General features: G+C 41.4%; 6 protein-coding genes across 9 annotated transcripts in view; 3 read left to right on the forward strand and 3 right to left on the reverse strand.

Annotated features, from left to right (window-relative positions):
• Positions 1 to 419: 419 nt before the first annotated feature.
• On the reverse strand, positions 420 to 7,688 carry LOC135946084 (transient receptor potential channel pyrexia-like). Of its 2 annotated transcripts, XM_065494129.1 has the most exons (8): positions 7,565 to 7,688; positions 5,191 to 5,268; positions 4,396 to 4,890; positions 4,196 to 4,326; positions 3,558 to 4,147; positions 2,600 to 3,222; positions 1,341 to 1,925; positions 420 to 983 (listed from the first exon to the last, which is right to left on the reverse strand). In XM_065494129.1, the coding sequence occupies exons 2-8, from the start codon at positions 5,210 to 5,212 to the stop codon at positions 514 to 516; spliced, it is 2,916 nt and encodes a 971-aa protein (XP_065350201.1). In that variant the 5' UTR covers positions 5,213 to 5,268; positions 7,565 to 7,688; the 3' UTR covers positions 420 to 513. The 2 variants fall into 2 exon arrangements, with proteins under 2 accessions (XP_065350201.1, XP_065350200.1); XM_065494128.1 differs by having other exon boundaries at positions 4,196 to 4,890.
• Positions 5,687 to 7,278, forward strand: LOC135946085 (coiled-coil domain-containing protein 34-like). The gene is made up of 4 exons (XM_065494130.1): positions 5,687 to 6,156; positions 6,586 to 6,869; positions 6,927 to 7,067; positions 7,126 to 7,278. Exons 1-4 carry the CDS (start codon positions 5,786 to 5,788, stop codon positions 7,185 to 7,187), a joined length of 858 nt encoding a protein of 285 aa, XP_065350202.1. The 5' UTR covers positions 5,687 to 5,785; the 3' UTR covers positions 7,188 to 7,278.
• Positions 7,418 to 8,554, reverse strand: LOC135946086 (small integral membrane protein 8). Its single transcript, XM_065494131.1, has 3 exons — positions 8,362 to 8,554; positions 7,786 to 7,898; positions 7,418 to 7,733 (listed from the first exon to the last, which is right to left on the reverse strand). The coding sequence occupies exons 2-3, from the start codon at positions 7,885 to 7,887 to the stop codon at positions 7,578 to 7,580; spliced, it is 258 nt and encodes an 85-aa protein (XP_065350203.1). The 5' UTR covers positions 7,888 to 7,898; positions 8,362 to 8,554; the 3' UTR covers positions 7,418 to 7,577.
• Positions 8,555 to 9,123: 569 nt separating this feature from the next.
• LOC135947165 (galactoside alpha-(1,2)-fucosyltransferase 1-like) lies at positions 9,124 to 10,758 on the forward strand. Its single transcript, XM_065495805.1, has 3 exons — positions 9,124 to 9,404; positions 9,458 to 9,976; positions 10,438 to 10,758. Exons 1-3 carry the CDS (start codon positions 9,234 to 9,236, stop codon positions 10,756 to 10,758), a joined length of 1,011 nt encoding a protein of 336 aa, XP_065351877.1. The 5' UTR covers positions 9,124 to 9,233.
• An 11-nt stretch (positions 10,759 to 10,769) lies between these two features.
• Positions 10,770 to 12,745, reverse strand: bug (thioredoxin domain-containing protein bug). 2 transcript variants are annotated; one of them, XM_065495807.1, is made up of 6 exons: positions 12,647 to 12,745; positions 11,909 to 11,997; positions 11,644 to 11,838; positions 11,385 to 11,587; positions 11,199 to 11,329; positions 10,770 to 11,096 (listed from the first exon to the last, which is right to left on the reverse strand). In XM_065495807.1, the coding sequence occupies exons 1-6, from the start codon at positions 12,666 to 12,668 to the stop codon at positions 10,873 to 10,875; spliced, it is 864 nt and encodes a 287-aa protein (XP_065351879.1). In that variant the 5' UTR covers positions 12,669 to 12,745; the 3' UTR covers positions 10,770 to 10,872. The 2 variants fall into 2 exon arrangements, with proteins under 2 accessions (XP_065351879.1, XP_065351878.1); XM_065495806.1 differs by lacking the exon at positions 12,647 to 12,745 and adding an exon at positions 12,062 to 12,282.
• A 203-nt stretch (positions 12,746 to 12,948) lies between these two features.
• Positions 12,949 to 15,029, forward strand: part of LOC135947164 (neuronal PAS domain-containing protein 2-like) — a 32,340-nt gene continuing 30,259 nt past the window's right edge. For both annotated transcript variants that reach the window (XM_065495801.1, XM_065495802.1), the window contains exon 1: positions 12,949 to 13,088. The gene's annotated coding sequence lies outside the window, so the exon portion shown is untranslated. The remainder of the gene's footprint in view (positions 13,089 to 15,029) is intronic.

Genomic DNA, 15,029 nt, shown 5'->3' on the forward strand with positions numbered 1-15,029 from the left:
AACATTATAATATTTCCATTCTTTCCCTTTTATTGTTTTTTTTTGTATTTCCAATATCGATTTTATTGGTGATAAAGGGGGACAATGGTTTTAAAATATTATATTTACGAAATTATCCCAATTTATTTATAATACGAGGGACCTAAATAATTTTGATAATTCTAACGCAGGGTTGGATTTACCTCAACTTTCCAAGTTTCATTACTTTAAATTGTATTATTTGTACATGTCTTGGCCTTTCAATCTTGACACATGCATGGATAACAGCAGAAAATCTTTACTAATTTTATTCCAAATTATTCCATTTTTTGACATACAAAATATCATCATCATTTTAAAGCAAAATTCATTTGAAGGAACCTCAATTGATGAATTGAATACTATAACTCACAATTAGGGAGATTGACCAAATATATTAAGATCATTTAAATAATTTTTCAGTCTCCTTTTTCTTTTTTTTATTGTAACAACACACATCTAATCCCAACGAACTCCATAATTTATTTAACCATCTCAGAGATAAAATTCAAATGGGTCATCGTCTTCATAATTAAAATTAAGTGAAGCATTTTCTTCTCCCTTATGGCCACCATCGTTCAAATAGTCTTCTTTGTGCTTGCTCTTGCAAATCTTCAGAGCCTCGCTGACCAATTTCACGGGCAACATGTATCCCCTATCGATCCAGATCCATTCAGGGTAGGCAGAACCCTGAGGTACCACATGATCAGGTGGCACCTTATAGCCGTGAATCTTGATGTCAAACTCCTCAAGGTTGCGACACGCTCCAGTCGATGGAGAGGCTTGAAGCATTTTGACCCACAGGGGCGTAAAGGCACGCTTGAAACCAGCGGGGCAACAGCAACCTAGCAGTTTTTGGACGCCGGCCAGAATGATTTCGGACTCATTGATCATTTCGCACTGTGCCATTGTGCTAAAAATCTTAGCTTTACGTTGAAATTCTGAGGTGATCGTGATCGCCAAGCCTAAAATGTAAACATGAAAATTATAGATTTTTAATTTGAGACATACGGTAGAATTTTTTGATATCAAGGACAAATCCCTATATCATTTTTAACAATTTTGGATTAGAATCAAAGTGATTTTTTTTTAATTCTTAAAGGACAAAGTTGGAATGAGTCAATAGGATTGAATGAAACTTGGTATGTAGAAGGTAATCAACCATAGCATTTCATTTTTCGAAACTCCAAAAATTGCCTGACTTACAGTGCCAAAAAGCTAGTTAAAACGTCAATTTAAATGAGGTAATAATTATCTCTTTTCTTGTATTTTATTGTTCAAGAGCATAATATATTTTGTTTAAATAAAAAAGATAAATTTACCGTTCATCATGTTGAAAAGTCCAAAGGTAAGCACAAAGGTGAAGCCTCCGATCAGCACGTAGAAGTAGGGTGAGAAGCTATAGGGGAAGTCATCAGGGGTGATGTTGCCCGACATCATCGCTAAAGTCTTGAGCATCGTCGAGAGGATGTCGTCAAAGACGGCGTTGACGCGGCAGCCGGTTGTATCCCCGGAATTGCCTTGGCCGAGCTGGAGGCGGCATCGAGTGATCTCGTAGAAGAGTGCGATCGAGAAGGCGGCCAGCAGGGCGAACGCGAACACAGATACCCTGAGGTATCTGATGAGGATGCGCACCAGCATGTAGCGGTAGTGCGAGATGGCCGGGTACTTGGACGTTTGCAGGAACAGGGAGAACCAGCTGAGGAAGATCACAATCACCGGGTTCGACTTGCCCAGAAGGTAGCAGCAGGTGACCACCCAGACAAGGTACTCGTTCCAGTTGGACCACGTGATCTCTGAGGCGTAGAACTCCAGCAGGCGGTACACCTTCATTTTATTCATGCCCCGCAGACGAGACCGCGTTTCTTGCACCAGCACAGGTACGAGAAGGACAATTTTGGATACACCTGAAAAGCACGATGAAAAAATGAGCTAAAATGATTTTGAAATTTGAATTTCACCCGCAAAGAAAGTTATAGAATAAAGACCAAACCCGTGTAACGATTTTACCCCAAAATTTTACATCAGTAAATTGAAAATGCAATAAATCATTAAAAATTTAATTTGTCCTGAAATTATTCTGGACTTTTGCTTGAATTATTTATGAACAGTGTGTACTTAAGCTTAAACCTTTTTTGTAGGAACTGTCATTTCAAACATTTTTAAAATTAAAATCATGGGCGAATTTTAAATAAGTGTGCATGAACATCACCTAACGTGATTTTTTTGTTATTTTACTTCTTAATACTAAAAATACACCTTACTTCTATAAAGCATATTTTTAAGATTTGGGCAGGTATGACACAAAAACCTGCCCGCCACTATAAAAAACTCAGCAAGTGACTTGGAAGAGAAAAATATAATGAAAGCTGCAATTTTTAAATATGTTTCTTTCTAATGACTCCATATATAAGATTTATGTTAGTTTTCGAGCTAGAGTAAATCATCAGGAAAAAATGCAACAAAAATCGATGGCTATTAAATTTCTATCTTACTTATTAAAAGACAATTAAATTATTAAACTATCCAGGAAAGTTTGAAATACAAAAAATTTTAACTCTGGCACTTGAAGAAACTGTACCTATGGTTATTTGGAGTGCGAGATTGATAGCAACTGCTGCATAGGTGCATTGGTGCCAAAAATTGACGTTTGCATTTGGCAATATCCTTGAAGTGACTACGTTCATCCTCCTCTCGAGCAACAGCAGACAGTTGGTTGAGAGAAAGAGCACGAAGATCAGGTAGAGTAGCATTTTCAGGAAGAAGAACTTGCGCATTTTCTGCCACTTGACATTCAGAATCGCCTGGCACAACGGGTGCAGCGCGAGGTGGCGCACATGCGGCGCCTCGGCAATGGCCATGATGTTCTTGAGGCCTCTCCCGCCGCGGTGGTTCTCAAAAAGGTTTCCAAACACCACCTTCAGGTCGTCCCTGCGCTTCCTGATCTCCTGGTCGGGCGAGGGTGCTTCTCGCCTCAGGCTCAACTGCGCGTCAAGCAGCTGCTCGAGGCTCTCCTCTGGCAGCCAGTCGATGGGGGCCGAGCCAAAGTCATTGCGTTCACCAAGCAGTGCGTTGCACTTCAGCAGCCTGCCCACCATCCACGGAAGGTGCTGCTGAAGTCGCTTGTTTGACGACTGCTTCAGCAACACGTGTAGGGGTGTGTTGCCGGATGAGTCCCTCACCATGGAGTCGTGACTGTCGTACCTGCGTGAACCAAGCCCCAACGCAAATTTTATGCATCAGTTTTTAATTTAATTTATTATTTCACTGAACCATGTAAATTATTGATGATCATGCAGAAAATTGAAAAAAAACACCATATCATGTACAAGCGATCTAGTATAGCTGAAACGTCGGCAAATCAAAAGATAGTCTAGTTGTTTTAGTAATAGGGAAATTATTTGGACAAGTCTATGCTTAAAAATGGCTAAAACTATCACTAGTATATGATTAATTGGATAAAAAATATTAAATTGAATTATATTTCTAAATTAATTTGGCTGTTTTAAAAATCACGTTGACAGAGAAAAGATTTTCACCTCTCAATGAGCGAGCACAAAACTGGGAGCGCGCCTCTGGTCGCTGCCCGCAAGAGATCGAGACCAGTTTCTCCGCCGAGGCTGCGACACCCATCACGGTCGTTGTGCTTCGCCAGCAAAGTGGTGAATGTGCGGGTGTCTCCACTCGCAGCAGCCAGGTGGATGGGCAGCTCGTTCTGCGCGTTCGCCTGCATCGGGTTGCAGTTGAGCGAGAGAAGAAAAGCCACGCACCGACTCGAGCCGAATCGTGCTGCCGCATGGAGCAGTGTGTTCTTGCCCCGGTCGAGGAGCGTGCGAATGTTATTTTCATCCAACTGGTGGTGGTTGACCAAGCTCTTCAGGATTTCCTCGGAGCAGTTGGCGGCCGTCGAGTGGAGGGCTGTCTGAGGACACCTGTCGTTGTGCGGCAACGTCCACGAGAAGCGGTCCAGGTACGTCCGCACGCACCGACCAAACTCTGGATTTTCATCAAAGTTGATAAGGGTTTCAAAAAATTTAACGGGGCACGAATGGCAAATCACATTAAGAAGCGTGTCCTTGGCGGAGGGAATGAAGAATAGAAGAATGTCCCGAGCACTTTTGTTTGTCACCTATATCAACAATTTTAGATTTATACGATAAATGAATTGGATGCTGACCTGATTCTCGTTGATATATTTCTCTTTCAGTTTAATTGCTAGTTGGCCAGAAAATGAACTGAATGCCTCTTCTACCGACCCAGTCGTGTTCTCAATTTCGAAGAAATTTTTTATCTTTTCTTGGATTTGCGCTGATATGAGTAAAAATAATAAAAGAGGGAAATGAGTTAAGCTTAAACAGGAAACACATTTAATCAAACCTATTTGCTCTTTGTTTGACTTGATTGTGTTAAAAATATCCGTGCTCTCTCTGGCAAAAAGGTCAAAATCTGCAAGCAGCAATTTGGCCAGCTGCATGCTATCCGTGTCCCACTCATTGTCAGAGCGTTTAAGTGACCAATATTCGCTGTGAAGGAAGTCCTCGGACGGAGACTGGTAGAGCTGCTTCACAGTGGCAACCTCTTCAGCAAAGAACTCGATCACCGATTTTATCTCACTCGCATTGAATCCCATCAGCTCCTGAGAACCATGTTCGTCGGCTTTCTCCAGCGTTGCCTTTCTCAGGTTCGAGTAATTCGCGGCCAGCACTTCCTGCCTTCGTCTGAAGTGGCGTTTCAGCTCGTTGGCGCTGCGACACTCAGACAAGACGCTCAGGTGTTTATTGTTGTGCGCCTTGGACACATGCTTGATTTGGGTCCGCAAGCGACGGAGTTGCAGCACTGACAAGTAAATCCGCTCCGCTCGTTTCGATATCTCTGAAAGGTTTATAGCACAATAGGATCATATACTAGTCAGATAGATCTTTTTGTTGAAAATTATTGCAAAAAAATAATCTTCATTTTCTTTTTAACTAGGGCCAGATTGATATAAACAGGCTGATTTTTTCAGAGACATATTTTTTGTCTTTTTATCCCAGTCCGAGGACCGGGAAGGGCATGCACTGGACTAGCACAAATTTCGTGACCTCGCCCCTTGGATATTGCATTGCAGCACAATTAATTTTTGATATCATCAACTCCAACGAATAATAAATTAATGAATCACGTGTTTCTTACCTCCTTCATTTAAGTCGTTCATTTCGCCGAGTTATTTAAACTGGCTCTGTAGTATTTTAAAACAGCAAGCTGTATGAACTGAAACGGTCGAGAAAAATATATTTCACGACAAGGAAAAGATAAAGATGTATTTATTGTGTTGTTTTCTTCCTGTTAGCGGAAACCGCAGGTGGCTTACTGTTTTGCGTGGTGACCCTGAAATTTAGTTTTCTCCAGATTTATCTGTACACAAATTGAACAATTACTCAAGTTTTATTAATGAACACGTTCTTTATTTTTTACTAACGTACGATCACTTTGAAAATTACTGATATATTTTCAAGCCAAAACACAACTCATGCAAAATTTCTTTGGTTAAAATTTAGGCACTGCTTTACCGTTAAAATGATTTAAAAATATAAATTTGTTCAATAACGACATTGCATTTATTAAAATTTCAATAATCTGCGAAAATTTACATTTAAATTGTTACTAGAAATTTGAAAATAATTTTTATGTTGCACTATGAACTAGCAACAATGCTAATCCATCATAACGTGACAGAGAGGCTAATTGTTAGGAAACTTTGGTGTTTCGTCAAAATTCTTCAGTCATTATGGAGGGTGATAAAGCGCTTGAGGCTCTTTCAACCCTTGACAGCCCCGCAGGCAAGTTGAAACTTGTGTTGACTCGAAAGGAAGCGTCTGTCAAGAGCGAAAACTCAGAGAGTGGCACCGAGGAAGCTACGAAGTTGTCCGACTTAAGCGCAGACAAGTCAAGCACTACTGACTATGACAGCTTGAGTAGCCAGCTTGAAGGCCTGCGCGTCCTCAACAGCCAATCGGTGCAGGTGGTGGACCACGAGGACACAGTGACAGTCACCGACACCTTGCTTGAAGTACCTTCCAGGACTCGACGGAAGGGCGTCGACCATGCAACCTGGCTCAAGAAAAAGAAGGCTCAGGAGGCGACAAAAAAGAGGACCACGTAGGTTTGAAATGTTTGAAGCACCATTTTCTTTTGATGAAATTTTCATAAAACTTGAAAAGGAGAAAAAAAATGTAATGTTCTGCTTTGGTGAAAAAAATATAGGATACCTGGAAAACGAAATAAATAAAGAAAAAATAAATAAGAGAGAGCTAATAATTTATGGGAATGTGAATTACTTGATCGAGGTACACTAATATAAGATGGTTTTTAGACGATTCCCAGCACTTCACAATTAATTTAGTGATTCTCAAATATATTTTGAATTTCCCCACTCGGTTTTATGAGCCAGAAATCAACGCAATAAATTATTATGTCCTAAGAGTTACTAATACGGTAGTAAAATCAATCTCCAAATTAAAAAAGGGTTACAAAAAAATGATTTTATGCTGCAGGAAAATTAATTTTGCACCAAAATTCAAATTTCAGCCACGAGAAAAATGAGCAAAAAGAGGCGACAGAGCTTTTCCTCCCATCCCTTGCTGAGGATCCGCACTTCACAAATTGTCTACTCCAGGACGGGCCAGAAGTTGACGCAAGAGGGGAAAGGGCATGGAAGAAGTGGGTGGAGCGAAAGCGGCAGACAATCCTCAAGCAGCAGCAGCAAGAGGTGCAGATGCAGCGCCAACTGGAGGATTTGCACATGCAAAAGCGCCAACTGGCCAATGTCAAGTTTGCAGAGTGGTACCAGAAGAAGGAACTGGAGCGGAGAAGTTGTCCCTTTTTGGCAAAAAACAGTGCCAGAATGACCCTTTTTCATGTTCTTTCAGCTGGCAGCAAGAAGAAGCACATGGGCAGTGCCAAGCACCAGCAGCTGAGGAAGGAGATGGAAGAGAGGAGAAAAAAGCTGAACTACAGAATCAAGTGGGAAGATTGGAACAGGACCAAGAGTCAACAGGTGCTGCCCAAGAGTAAGCTTATGCTAGCATTTCTATTTAGTGACCAATATTCACGTCAAATTGTTTCCAGAGTTCACGCATCAGGAGTACCCTCAACCAGCCTGGGTGAACCCTGACCCTTGGGTTGACTGACTTGACGCTTGAAAATCTAATTAAATTTTCGTCCCATAAAGAAGCAAAAATTCTCTGCTTTATAATGAATTGCAATTTTTAAGGTTTAAATTTTAAAAATAAGAAATAAGGTAGAAAAATTAATGTTTGTAAGTAGGTTACAAAATTTTAACAATTATGCGATACATTATCTTGTTTTGATTCAATAATAGAATTTAAATGGGTTTTAATCGGATTGAACTGAAAAAAGGTTTTGATTTTTACATTGAACTTCTTGATTTATTTATAATTATTTTTGGGAACAGGTTTCTGTTCTGAAAATAACTAACAGAACTAGAAACAATTAATTTTTCCCACATTTTGCAAATAGATCTACGTAATAAATACACAGCACTCACATCATCTTTACGGTCACGACCATCTCGATTGTCTCTTCATCAGGGTTTGTTGTCCTTCTGAATCAACAGCTGTGTAGAGGCCCATTTTTTCATACTGAGACCGCATGTACGCCATGTAGCCGACGCTGATTGTGAGGCCCATAAGTCCCAGGGCCATCACCACTATGTTCTAAAATATTCAGTTTCATTTAAGAGCTTAGGAACGTTAAAAAAGAACTTACAGGCCTTGCGTAGAGCTCAAAATTGGTTACCCTGAACAGAGTGGAGGATCGCATGGAGCGAATTCCCTCGCCAGGCGTCGATTCGACCTTCTTGTCTGACATTTTAAATTTTCCTGATGACAAATTGTTGAAACACATTTATTAAAAAAGACTACATATATTTAAAATTTGGTGAAAAAGATTATAAAATCGGAAAAATTACAATGGTGGAAGTGGTAATTTTCCATGTCCTAAGCTTGTACCGTCAGGAGGACAATTTTTAAAATAGGTGCAAGCCTGGGCTCCAATTGATTCTGTGGTTGATCTCTTTGCATATTTTTAAACTTGTCGTTCTGACCGTATCCAAAAGCAAAAAATGATAAATTTCAACTTGGGAAATTTTCCAATTTTAAAATCTTTTTCATTCTTAATCAGTCAAGGCAAAATTCCATTATCTTCAGCACGAACGAGTAAAATTGGAATTTTAACTATTAATCAGCACATAACCATTGGTTACAAAATTATAATTTACTAAAATACGAAAGTACGTTTAAGTATCAACGTAATATCGATATGCTACACCACACTGTATCATACCTTTCACGCAGGCTGTGAGTAATGATTATTGAACGTGGAATAATTCCTAATTAATTGCACTCTCTCATGTCAGATGTTTGTCAAATAAAATTCACAAGCGAAAATTTTTGAAGGTTTAAATCCGCTGTTTCAGAGGGACGATTCGAGATTTAACTGAGCATGTATTTTGTTTTTCTTGCTCTCAGCTGATTTCACAAATGAGCAGTGTGTGCTCGCTTGGCCCTCTGTGAGAATTTGAAACAAACTTCATAGCGCGGGTTAGCCGCTGGAGTGGCAACCGCACTGACAATGAAAAAATGTTCGATGATTAACAAGCCAATATAGGGTAAAATTAATTATACTGTTACCAAGAATACTCGCTAACTGTTTCATTCCGTGAGAAAGTCATGGAAGTTTTGGTTCGATAAAGCTAAAATTTACAAATATTTTATAATTCAGGTATATTTTCGGTATTTTATCTCTTTTAATCGTCACCTTGATAATTTAACCAAAATAATTTCCGTATGAACAAATAGGGAATTGCAAAATATTATCTAACATGATAACAATGCATTAATTTATTCTGCCCTTTCTATCCACACAGTCAATTTTTGGTATTGAGAGCACGCGTGTACAGACTCGAAAATGGGGGCGAAAAATGGTCTTTTATTGCCACAGGCGACTTTCATGTTGAAAATTCTTATCAACAACACACTCGACACGTAAAAACGGAAGTCTTTACGTCCTTTACCTTTTCATATAACAAAAATATATGACGTTCATTTTAAGGTTTTTTAGAAAGAGGGGGACGAAAGGATTGTTTTAGCAGTTAGTTAAGAAACAATTCGTTAGCATCGTGTAGTGAAAAAGTCAGCAGAAAAAATAACTGAACCATGTGGAAAGCGTGGAAAGTGAATGGCTTCATCTTCTTAGTGATTGTAAATGCATTCTTTTGGATTGGCGAAATCAAGTTGGAATTGCTCCAGGAAATAGACGTTAAGATTACCAACAGAATCATCAGAAAAGTTAGCAATTTTATCGACAGACTTGGGCAAAATAAAACGGTACCATAATTTTTACTTGAAGATATTTCAACTATTTATATCGAAATTTCCAGGAAGCGAAGCTGTACGATTGTCCAAAGGAACCAATCGTTTTTTCCGAGTTTGCCTTTGGGCAGACAGGCAACCGCATTTGGGAGTACGCCGGAGGGTGGGCTCTAGCCAAACTATTAAAACGAAAGGCGTATGTTGTGCCGTCCGCTCTCGTTCACCTGTCGCGTCTTTTCCCCAATCTTTCGAGCGAATCCTTTGAGCGAATCGAGCACTGCAACCTCACCTTCATGACAGTCAAAGAGGACGCTGAACCCCTCGAGACTCTGGAGGAGCGAGCGAAAGGCCAACACCTGATGTATTCAAGGTTCCACATGCTGCCAGCGGCAATTCTTCGCTTCATGGACGAGGCTCGCGTCGAGTTCAAGTTCAACGACAAAATTATGGCTCAAGTCAACCAAACGTTGAAGGATGTTGGGGCAGAAGGACACGTTGTGGTCGCGGTTCACGTCAGGAGGTCAGACTATCCCAGGCTGCTGAAGGGTCGCTATCATCTCAGTGAAGCAAATGCAAGCTACTATCTGGTACAAGCAAGTTTCATAAAAAAATCTAGAAGGTTGCAAAAATTATTCATAATTTTTGGTGTAGCAATTTTTACTGAATCTAACTATTTATTGTAAATAATAATTTTATCATCGACTCATTGGTCACTTTAAGTTAGAGGGAAACTATTTTATAACAAATATTTGAGCAAAGAAATTCAATTAACATAGTTGATAAAAATTATTTCTGCTTTTAGTTTTTAAACTCGAATTTGAACGCTGAGCAAATTTTGCATTAGGGACCCAAAGTGATGCAGGCCTAAACATGACTTATTCTCCGGGTCAGAATTTGGTTGATACAAATCATTCCAGTAATTTCTGACAAATTAGAAGAAAGTCAGAACATGGTCTATGTGACCTGAGCAGTTGAGAAAAAATAAAATTGAGAGATATATAGCAATGAAAATTATTGATGATTGACAATGAATGAAAATTGGTTCTAGGACGCGATGGACTGGTTCAGGAAGAACATTAAGGGCAACCTTCTATTTCTGATTGTATGCGACGATTATCAGTGGGTGCGGGAAAATCTGATCAGCTCAGAGGATGTCGTGATTGTGATGCAAGACAATTACCACGACCTGGCCATGCTGTGCCACGCAGACCACAACATAATCGACTATGGAACGTTTGGCACTTGGGGCGGATTGATGACAAAAGGCCACACAATATCCCTACTGAGACTAGACATTGACAGGCAGATGGCCAAGTACAAAAACTGGCACGTTTTTGATGATAGAAAGTATTTGACCAGGTACCAATGAATAGTTTTGGGTGACAGATCACATGGTTCTTTAATTTTGCTCTTAACATTTGGATAATAATGCGATCAAACACAGCAAAAACAAACCTTCTCTATATTTAACACTTTGAATCAGTCAGTCAGCATGTTCGTGGACTTCATCAGCTTCTCGCCAAACGTTTTTGACTCCTTCAACAAGATTGCTCCAAAGCGCAGATTGCAGTACAAAGTAAATAGCGCAAAGTGCAACGAAAACCCAAGAAACAATCAGCCAGTGATCCATCTCATGTTCTGGAACATTCGGTAAAGGGCCGTTGAAGTCTGCTGAAAATACACTCAGCATTCCCTGAGGCTCAATTCCTGAAAAACAGTTGAATAACTATTCTGAGAACTGTGTAACTTTGTAATAATTACGGGCAATCACAAAAAAAATATTAGGGTGGTTATTATTTCCTAACAAACCTGTCCACTTTTGAATGAATTTGGCAAACATCTTGAGATTGTAGTCAGTCTCATTGAAGCGGGCAACGGGACGTCCATTGTGGAACAGGAGAAACGTTGGCACTCCGACAATCCCAAATTGAGTGTTCCAGCTGGAAGTGTTTACAATGGTAAGAAAGTGTCCAACCAGAGAGACAAGCAAAAAACCTGTAGTGCTTCATCGAGTCGATGGCAGCAAACTTGATAGCTGGGAAAGTGCGTGGCAGGGCATTGAAGTAAGGTGCCGCAAAGCAAGAGAAGGGGCACCATCCAGCATAGAAGAGCAGGCCCACACAGCGACCAGCTACTCTTCGGCTAGTTACGTTCGCCTCAGATTCTAGGATTGATAGAAGCCCGGTGCCATTGATCAGCTGGAAATTCAAATATGAATTCAAACCAACAAATAAATGAAAGTTTGAACTATCACCTCCACTGGCACTGGTTCTTCGCTCTCATAACGTCGACACACGACCGAGATGGTAGACGAGTTGGACACAGAGACATTCTTGTCAACATCTGTGCTGTCTACTATGGCCTCTCCCACAGGCTGTTCGTTAACACTCGCATCTGGATTTGAAGTTGAAACCACTTCTCCTTCCTCAACAATAGCTGCCGCTTCATTCTAATATCCAGATCGTGATTTTTAGAACAAATTAAAATGTGTCATATATGTATGTACTTTATAGTCTCACTTCTGCAAGAGGAAGAAGATTAGCGTTGTCGATCTGCTCCAATGATGGAGACGATTCACCGCTGGAGGCGTGAAGCAAACAAAGAGCAACTAAAAAAGCAAAAAATCAATGTTTATAGATATTTCGTAAGAATAAAAATTGAAGTTGACCTACCAGATAAGACAGCAAGGGAATACAACTGCATGATTTGATAACAAATGTATGTATATGATTGATCAATTGAACAAAAAGGTCGAGAGACACTAACTCTTTGTCAATTATGTAATCTGGAAAGCACTAACCACTGGCATTTCCACATTAAAATTTCACTAATGAATCAGGCGCAAAAAGGTTTTTCGGGTCTCCGTATTTGTGTATCTACATTCAAGCTCCAAGTACTCTTCTGCACTGCTGCACTTGCACTACTTGTTATGTTACTTAATTCTCTGTATCGCTAATAGATGGCTTTGAAGCACCAAAACACCAGATTAGTGAGCAAGGCCCTGGCGACAGCAAGTGAAATGTTTTGGAGATGCAATGGAAGACCATGAATGTCATTAATTTGACGCGGGATTCCAGCGGAGGGGATGCCATGGTCCTTGGTGTAATCGGGTTGATTCTTTAACTGCCGCCATTTTTAAAAAGCAAGATGGTAGCTGTTCGTGTACTGCGATTCTTTTGCTGATGCTCGTAGTGCGCAGCGGTGGCGAACGAGAAATAAGAAAAGCAAGCGAGAGGGCCACAAATATATGTACATACTCATAACAAAATTTATAAGCATTCGCAGCAACCAAGATGGCGGACCTTGTGTAAAAACAGTGTGGTTTGCAGTGGTGTGTTTTTGTGCGGTAACCGGCCGAAAATCGACTCAAGCCGGCCAGTTGGCGGTCGACAGCAAGACGACCGAGTGAATGATATCGATAGTGAACTAATAGAAGAGAGGCGTCGGCTGTTTTGCTATTGAAAGTCGTCGTCCAAGTGACGTATTGCGGCGGTCCGGTGGCGCGCTGTTAAGTTCCGTGAGCGGAGCCAACAGTGCGCCGAAAAGCAGCGAAAGGCAGACTCTTGGAACTCGCCGGTGTTGATTCAGCCTCTCGTCGCAACACGGGACAGCTAGAGCAGCCGTCCGAGCGGCGATAAGAGACCGGACGACCGGTGGCCTCGGCTCATCGACATTCAAGCAGCCCAGCTTCTTGCCAACGTGAGTGCATTTTGTCGATTCGGCGGCCGAAGGGCGTCAAGGTCGTCGGTCCACCCTGTCGGGCCTCGTCCCGCTGTGCGGCGCCGTGCGTTCGTACAAAAACAAACGTGTGACACAAGCCCCACCCACTCTTTCACCCTCACAGACGTGTGCGTGCACACACACACCCCGTCGTTGGGGTGCGTCAGGGCTGTCGGGGCTGCGTGCATTTCTGTCGGGCGGTGGAGGGTCTCCAGGGAAAGGGTGACACAAGCCGTAATAGGAGTTGTCGATGGGCGAGGCGACCGGGGTGGCGGTGGCGGCACACCCTTTCCCAACCCTCGGCGCCGTGCGGGACTATTTTGGTTGTTAGCGGCCATGCTCGCAAGGTCAACGACCTCGCGGGTAAACGAATCGCGGTCCAAAATAACTCGGACTTGACTGGACGCTCAAGGTTTTTCGTTTCGAAAGGGCCAAATTAGCAGGGGAATTTTATCTTTTCAAATTTTTGCATTCTACCAGAATTATTTATTACAAATTTTTATTGTTTTCTCAATTTCGCTACAATTTAAATTATGAGATAATTCCAAATGTCTTCCGTCACAGAGGATTTTTTAAAATCGTGTAATATGTAGTTAAATTATATTAACTTGTTGAGACCACAAGTTAATAAGTGTTTTATGTCTTTTGAATTAAATTAAATTTGCCACACTCTATTGATTACGTATTAGGAAATAATATACGCACAACACGAAAAAAAATCGATGCCATTTTTAACCTTTTCTCTTAAAATACTCGATTTTTGTTTTTGGTTGGCGAAAGTGGCCGCTCGCGGAGCTTTGTATTTTTTTCTCTGTGTGTGGCATTCGTGCGGCGGCGGACTCGAAGCCTTGAGCGCCCCAGCAGGCGGCCTTGGTGCGCTGAAAGCCGCGATTGCAATATACTTTTGGTCGATCGGCCCGCAGTTTCGTCGGTTTTGCGGTTCGGGGACTGCGACAACAGCCGGGAAATTGTCTTGCGCGCGCATGGGTCCCCGTTTGCGGACCGAGGAGGAGGAGGAGCGGGCGGCAGCGGGGCCGCGTCAAGCGCAACAATCGCGAAGTGGGTCACCGCGGCAATATATTGTTAAGGCAGGTGCAACAAACAATGCCGCCGTATCTACAACGTCTGCACTTATGAAAGGCTGGCTGGCTGCCTTTGCTGTGGAAAGTGCATTTCTTATTTTGACTGCCTCTAGTCTGCTCGCAGGAGTCTGCTGGTTCTGCTTGAATTCCAACGGCTCGCTGACAATGAGTGCTCTCTTACTCTCTGTTTCTTTTATAGTGCAGGCAATTTACTCTACTTGCGATCAATTATCATTTGCCGCTATTTCGATTGCAATCATATATAGTTCAAACAATAGTTTTTTCTGTTAAGCTACTGAACTGTCTTTTGGGATGCCTATGTATAACCTCGAAATGGATGGGCTGAAAACTTAAAATTTGCGCAAATGTGAAGATGAGCGGATACAATCTTTTAATTACTAAATCAATATTTTCCAATCTAGTATTATAGTAGGTGGTGACCGGCGAAAACCAGCTGTGAAAAAACTGCCAGTGTTTTTGGCATGTAACTGTTTCCTTCGATCTAGACTGACACAGTCATTAAAGAACATTAGTGAACATTATTTTTTATTCCTTTTAAAAAAGAACAGAGGAAACTCGAAATTTTAAGAAATGCCGTTTTGAATAACGTTTTAAAAATCTTGCTGGTGGTGATTTTCCCTATTTCGAGCCCCATACTTTTCCATAGCCTTGTGATTTGAGAGAGGGGGCGGGGGCAGGCGTATCAGTGAAACTCAAGCAGTGACCTTGTGTCGTTGTTGCTTTTGGGAGAAGCCGTTCAAGGCTGAGTCCTTGAATCGAGGCGCACTGCCAGCCGGTTAGTCCTTTTTATGATTCGGGAGGAAATTCACATCTGTCC

The sequence above is a fragment of the Cloeon dipterum genome, chromosome X, assembly GCF_949628265.1.
Source record: "Cloeon dipterum chromosome X, ieCloDipt1.1, whole genome shotgun sequence".
Classification (NCBI taxonomy): Eukaryota; Metazoa; Arthropoda; class Insecta; order Ephemeroptera; family Baetidae; genus Cloeon; species Cloeon dipterum.